This window comes from Bactrocera latifrons, unplaced genomic scaffold, assembly GCF_001853355.1.
Source record: "Bactrocera latifrons isolate USDA-ARS-PBARC rearing strain unplaced genomic scaffold, ASM185335v1 scaffold_579, whole genome shotgun sequence".
Classification (NCBI taxonomy): domain Eukaryota; kingdom Metazoa; phylum Arthropoda; class Insecta; order Diptera; family Tephritidae; genus Bactrocera; species Bactrocera latifrons.
In genome coordinates this window covers 38,406-45,303 of record NW_017537244.1, presented here as the reverse complement: position 1 = coordinate 45,303, position 6,898 = coordinate 38,406, and the positions used below count along the sequence as shown (strand labels likewise).

The 6,898-nt window shown below is 37.7% G+C and overlaps 1 protein-coding gene across 1 annotated transcript; it reads left to right on the top strand.

Moving 5' to 3' along the window:
* The first annotated feature begins 2,125 nt into the window (after nucleotides 1-2,125).
* LOC108974664 lies at nucleotides 2,126-4,017 on the top strand. The gene is made up of 3 exons (XM_018942645.1): nucleotides 2,126-2,369; nucleotides 2,446-2,534; nucleotides 2,619-4,017. Exons 2-3 carry the CDS (start codon nucleotides 2,462-2,464, stop codon nucleotides 3,779-3,781), a joined length of 1,236 nt encoding a protein of 411 aa, XP_018798190.1. The 5' UTR covers nucleotides 2,126-2,369; nucleotides 2,446-2,461; the 3' UTR covers nucleotides 3,782-4,017.
* The last annotated feature ends 2,881 nt before the right edge of the window (nucleotides 4,018-6,898 follow it).

Sequence of the window (6,898 nt, the reverse complement as noted above, 5' to 3'; positions counted from 1 at the left end):
GAGAGTATAAAATGTTCGGTGACACCCGAACTTAGCCCTTCCTTACCTGTTTTTCATACGGTTATGCTGCTTATGGTCTAATCAATCATCGTAAACTTGTGTCAATTGGGTAAAGGTGATTTTGCACAGTGGGTATATATCGTATATGGGTTGTCAGGCCTTACGGCCAAACCCTTAATTTAGAGTGGAGCCACACTTGGATCATTTAATAAAAGTATTTGCACAGAAGCAACCACTTATGGCCAATAGGAGAAGAATTGTGTTCCATGATCGAGAGTGACTCTCCAGCTACTCTGTGTGCCTCATTGGGAAAAACTTCCCATCAACTTTATAATCCATACTTGGCCCCTAGTGCTTGTTACYCACTCTGGTCTATGGTGGATGATTTTGTCGGTAAAGAATTTTCTTCAAGACAAGCTTTCAATAGTTTAATTCAAAATGCTATTAATTTTTATTTGCATTTAAAACAGTTTAGAGGTCCTTATTAGTTTAGTAGGTTAGTTTTTCTCAATGATGTAAGTACATACATATATAATTTTTTCAATTTATGATATTTTAAGGCGCATACCTAGTGTGATAGCCTAAACAATCCGATTTTTGGGAAGAAAGAAAAAACTATATCAATTGTTTAAAAGTTTGTTTTTGATAATAGAACATCTTGTTTTGCTCTCGTTTACTACCAGACCCATTTGCGTTGCATCTATGTCCAACCTGGAGAAAGCAGAATTGACGGTGCGGTTATGGCCAATGATATCGATTTCACCGGCGTACACCAATATTTGTTCACTCTTGAAGAAGATTGTACATTCTCTATTCAGCTCTGCACTCGAATTATTTTGTGTGTGCCGATCCTTTTTTCACGGGTCTCTTCAAACATTTGGCTCATAGTGAATATTTGGTCAGTTGTTGATTTTCCTGACCTGAAATCACTTTGACGATATCCAATCAATTTGCTGACGGTAGGCAATTTTCACACAGTACGCACGATAGATTCTTATATGCGATGTTGAGGAAGCTTACCCCACGAAAGTTGGCTCAGATTGTGGGGCCTCCTTTATTGTGGATAGGGACACTTAAATAATTTAATAATGTATTATTCTTGTTCTTATTATTTTTTCAAGTATAAATAATATAAATATATACATATGTATGTATATTTATTTATTTATTTATTTATTATTTGTAAAATTATAATAYAATTATTATTATACATTAAACATAAGGAGCACTAGCTACAGAGGCTTTCAGCTCAGTGTATTTAATATATACTAACTCTTTCATAAACACCTTTCGCTTGATTGCAGCCCACTGTACCGAGTGACGATGCAAATGAATAAATACATCGTGTATACGAACCAACGAACAGAACGCAWGAACATTAAGTTTACTCATCTCCATACAAACATATGTATGTACATACATTCATATATTTTTACATAAAAATGCGTTTAGACAGTATCTAGTGCTAACAAAGCGCTAAACATATTCCAGCTACGTAAAGTGTGCAAATCACACACGTACATACCAGAGTATGTACATATATATGTATGTATGTACATGAATGCGGCTACATCAAGATGCCCTGTATACATTTTTGAATAAAATTGATTAAAATTATGTTTATGACTTTAGTAAAATGTTTGGTTTGCCTYAATACATATGTAAGTACATACCAGCTGTTTACATATGTATAGTACAAAGTATATATGTATGTATAGAATGTTTGTAGAGTCGCAAACAGACATAACTGTACTGCTGCTGAGAAATATTATGAATATACATACGTAACGTTGAGTGAAAAATCGAGCAAAAACAAAATGTATAATGAATAAATTTTCGTCTTCTTCTCTTACTTCTMGAATWATTTAATGCATATTCAATGCGTCTRTGGGCRAAAGAGAGCGCTATAGAATACTCAGCAGCATTGTGTAACTAGAAGCTACATTGAATAGAAGAAGSCAGCTTGATGTATTTGGTGAGTGGGCATTCATTGAAAAGATGAAYTGTTGTGTATAGTTGTATTTGCATACATTCACACGTACATACATATGTATGTATATGTATATATGTACTGTTGTGCGGTTTGGATGTAGCATTTTACTTCTGGTTTAGTTGAATGCACGCTTTCGCTCTGGCTGGAAGTATAGTACATTAACTACAAAATAATTGTTTGATATTTTTTTTTTCAGTGCACAAAAAGATAATAACAAATAATTGATTTCTAGTCGGGAGTGGGTAAAAAGGTGGATATGAGTATGATTACGTGTGTATGTMTTTCGTAACTTTTAGTAGTGATGAATTCGTTCGAAAAATGGTTTTGATGATAAGTACATACATAAATTGATTATATAAAAGTGACAGAAATATCGGTAAGCCTATACACACATATTCATAACAAAATGCCATAAGATGATTTTCATAAAAAATTTCAATTCATCATTTCAGCCGCTATAAAGTGAAAATGTTGGACTCAGCTGCACTGAAGACCTTATTAAATAGCTGGGGCTTACCCGAGTTATTATCACAATTTCAAGGTATTACCGCTAAACAAGCAAACACTAACAATAAAACAATTTTAAGCTTTTTCATACACCTCCCTCCCGCTCCCTCTCCAACAGACGAAAACATCGGCATCGACGAACTGAAAATGATGAAATGCCAYCACATCGGCGAACTCTTACATTCCTACAAGTTAGGCACACGCATACGCTTTGAATATTACTTTGAGCGTTGGCGTCGTGATCAAAATCAACCATTGCTGCCTGCCAGCGCACCAAATCACTGCCAACATTATACGCTGTGCCACATGCTGGCGCGCACAACGCACTTGCCACATACCACCACGCCACCACCAGCAGCAACAGCAAGCGAGGTGATAACGGTTCATAAAAGTATGCAAACACGTGCTACGAATACTGCGGCGGTGCGTTGCGTCAACGTAGCGACCAATACGTCAGAGATGTTATTTAAAATGCCGACACAGAGTAAGACGCCGCCGCCGTTGGCGCCCGTTAAGGATGCGTTGCGTGATATGCCACAGCTGACACGTCAGCCAAGCATGCTGGACGACGGCATTATGTCGGAGCCKCCAACGAATGCGTTGTCAGTTAACGCAACAACAACAACAGCAATGCCAACCGCAACAACAGCTAGTGGTGGTGGTGGTGGTGGTGTCACACGTTTAGCGCCACAATTCCAATTTATCAACGACACGGACGAGGAAGAAGTTGACAACGGTCCGCTATTGCACATACTGAAATCGTCGGGTTTTAAGGGTCTCTCACTACTCGAATACTACCAGCAGCATCAGCATTTTATGAATGTCCATCGTACGTTGCTCATACAGTTGATAGTGAATTTCTTCGATATGAATGAATATCATTTGTCACTGCGTGTTAGTCATAATTTGGAGCAGCAGATATTGCAGCTCTTCCCCAGCGAAAAGTTGGAATACTATCGCACCGAGAAACGTGGCAAAATCTATGTGAAATTCTGCAATATGAAGCGTTATAAACGTGATAAGCCAATGTTGAAGCGCAAGTGGATGGACGATGCGGATGCGGGTGAAGATAGTGGTGGTGGTGGTGGTGCTCGTGATGTTGATGCAGTTGCTGCTGCGAGTGGTGGCATTAGCAATAGGCCAACGGAACCGGAGGTTGGTATTGAATGTGGCGATGACGATGTGGARGATCTGGCGCAAAGCTTTGAATACTGGCATGCYCAACATTCGCCCACCGGGGTGCAAGTTAAGACTGAGTCGCTAAGCGATGGTGATTACTAATGATAAGCGATGTCAATGATGTTGAAGTGATCTTAAAGTTGTGTATTAGTTTTATGTGGTGTATATGTTCCTTATGTAGTGTGTGAGGTCAATAAAATTRAATTAATTGGTGTCAAGTTAGTGGTTTTCAACATCTTTACGTTGAGACATAAAGTCGAGTTTAGTGTTTTATGTTTGTAAACAACCTCGAGTTTATCGGCTTGTGTGTTATAAATAAACTCTTGCTTAGAAATAAACTCGCGTTCAATGTTTTTTGTGTTTATAAACCACTGTAATTTCTCATTGAAGTGTGTAGAGAGGCTTAATTAGACTTTGTTAATTTACGKTGACAAATTGTGGAAAAGATCACAATATCAATACGATTTTGTATTATTTTGGTAATTTGGTAAAATGGTAATTAAACTTTTGATCTTTCCAACGGATTGGAGTTCTTCGTCTGYTTCCCCCRGCAGGTACTGCGTCGAATACTTTCAGAKTTGGAGTGTTTTCGTCCATTYGGACAACACAACCTAGCCAGCTTTGCCGGTGTCTTTTAATTCGCTGAACTATTTCAATGTTGTTGTAAGAGCTCATGCGCAAAGGACCATAAATCTTCCGTAGAACCTTTCCCTCGAAAACTCATTAGATGATGTCATTGTCTATGCCTCATTACCATATACATACATAGCAGGATGGGAATAATGAGTGACTTATAGAGTTTGGTGTTCGTTCGACTAGAGAGAACTTATCTTCTTAATTCAATATGCAAGACTAAAAATCTTGAAGGACGCAAGTTAAGAAAGTTGTATGGAGAAGGGTGATGTGGATGTGGATACATACTGCCACTTTCTCCTCCATTATTCAATCAGTKCAAGACTGAGGTTGAAATATCTAGTATATTGTAGTCTTACCTTCGGCGAACCAGAAGATATAAGAAGCAAAAACTGGCATTAGCCGTCTCAACAGATTTGTTTTAGGCTCAAAGCGCTTTATCGATTTGTGAGTGTCATTATTCATATAAAATTACATAATTTTGCCTTCATTCGAAAAAAAATGTGTAGCACTTTTATCGAGGTACTTAAGGTGATGTGATATRGAGACACTTCTAGTCATTCACTCCAAAAAATTGTTCCGTTTTCAGGTATATCATTCGTCTTCCTACGCGTTACTCTAATCTTATTATTTATAGATACAGTTATCTATAGTTTGGAAAAACAATACTCATTCAGTAATCACGAAACTGTCTGATACGGTTCGTTTAAGTGCGATATTTTAACTTTTTAACGCCATGCCAGCAGAACTCGATTACATTTATACAAAGCGAGATACATATTACGAAAGTTACCTACTAGAAAAGTAATGAAATTCTCTTATATTGGTTTTTATAAAGTAACTAAGCAGATGGTTTGGAAAGTTCGTAGACGTATATATAGWTAGTATAGTCAGTCCTAACTTTCAAAATCTGCAAATTTAATTATCATTCGAAAGTACATTWATTTTTTGGAATATTTTCTCTTTGTTGCCCGCGACTATGTCTGGAAGAATCGTTTGAGCATTTCGACTGGTAACTGGCGAATAACACACGTGATGTTTAGCTCCAATGCGTGAATCGAAGYGGCATAGTCCGCATGCACTTTAGACTTTTCACAGCCCTACAGGAAAACATCTAATGTTGTGATATCACACGATCTTGGTTACCAATCGACCGGCGCAAAACGTGAAATTATCTGCTCATCGAAGTGATCTCTCAATAAATCCATTGATTGATGTCATKTGTGGGAAGTGACGCCGTCTRTTGRAATCGAATGTCGCCGAGATCATGAGCTTCAATTTCAGTCATCAAATAGTTGGTTATCATGGCGTGATAACGGTCGTCATTTACGGTTGCGTGTTCACCAGTATGGACCGATGATTCCACTGGCCTTTTGGATAAAATGGCAGCTCTTGAGTCTTTTAAGGTTGCTTCTCGTCCCAAATGTGGCAACTTTGTTAGTATACATACCTATTGAGCCAGAAATGAGTATCATCGCTGAAGTGTCGAGAATGTTGCTGCCGCTGATTTTGGCTCGAAAACATCGGATCTTCTTGGAACTTTTCAAGAGCCCAAAGAGCGAAGCATGCTGTTTGGAAAGGTCGAGCGGCTGCAGTTCTTTCACAAGTTGTATTTTTACGCTTTCAACTTCAAGTTCGCGACGAAATAAAAGGCGCCAAGTCGTTCCATACGTGAGTCCGAATTGCTGCGAAGGGCGACGAATCGACTCTCCACGGTCTTCGTGTACACAATCAGCTACGGCTGCTATATTTTCTTCACTGCTTGCTGGACGTGGTTTCAAGGTGATGATGTTGTAGTACGCTCAGTAGGCCGATTATATTAACTTAAAGCTGAGCGCAGCGGGCGAAACACATTYTTTATAGAACTTGAATCTTCGTAATGAAGTTGARCGATTTGTAAACGTTGTTCAGWTGTAAACCKTTCCATGATGAAATGACAAACAAAAATAACGTGACAGCTTGACACGACTCAAGCGCGATCTGTCAAAACAAAGGCTATTGGCTACTTGGATCACCCGTTCAATGTGTAACTGTCGAAAGTAGCTTTTCAATGGGTGATCGGTAAAAACGATTATTTAAAAGATTATGAGGCTTATTGATAAATAGTAAACATTTTAATTACAAAAATTATCATAATTATATGCTTTATTGAATCTATTATAATCTATAAATCAGAGCCACAGCAAAACTGATTAGATTCATACCTACATATGTATATATTAGAGCCAGTGAATTTCAGAGTAAAAAAAAATTTCTAGGAATCATTCTGAACAACGTTGTCTATACATACATATGTACATATATTGAATCAATAAATTAATTGGCCACTCCCAAATGATTTAATAACCACTTAAGAGGATTTAACCGGTTTACAGTTGCTAGATAAGCTTATAAAATTCATCACGCATATTCAATAAATAGCAATGCATCAATACATTGGTTCTATGAGAATTGTACTGGGGAAAAGTTTAGTTTACTTGCTCAAATTCTAAGTGATTTGTGGAGCACCATTTTGTACTATCGTGARATCTCGTTTATTTTCTGACAGTTTAATATTCATTCCTCTGAAATACGCTGAACTGTGTC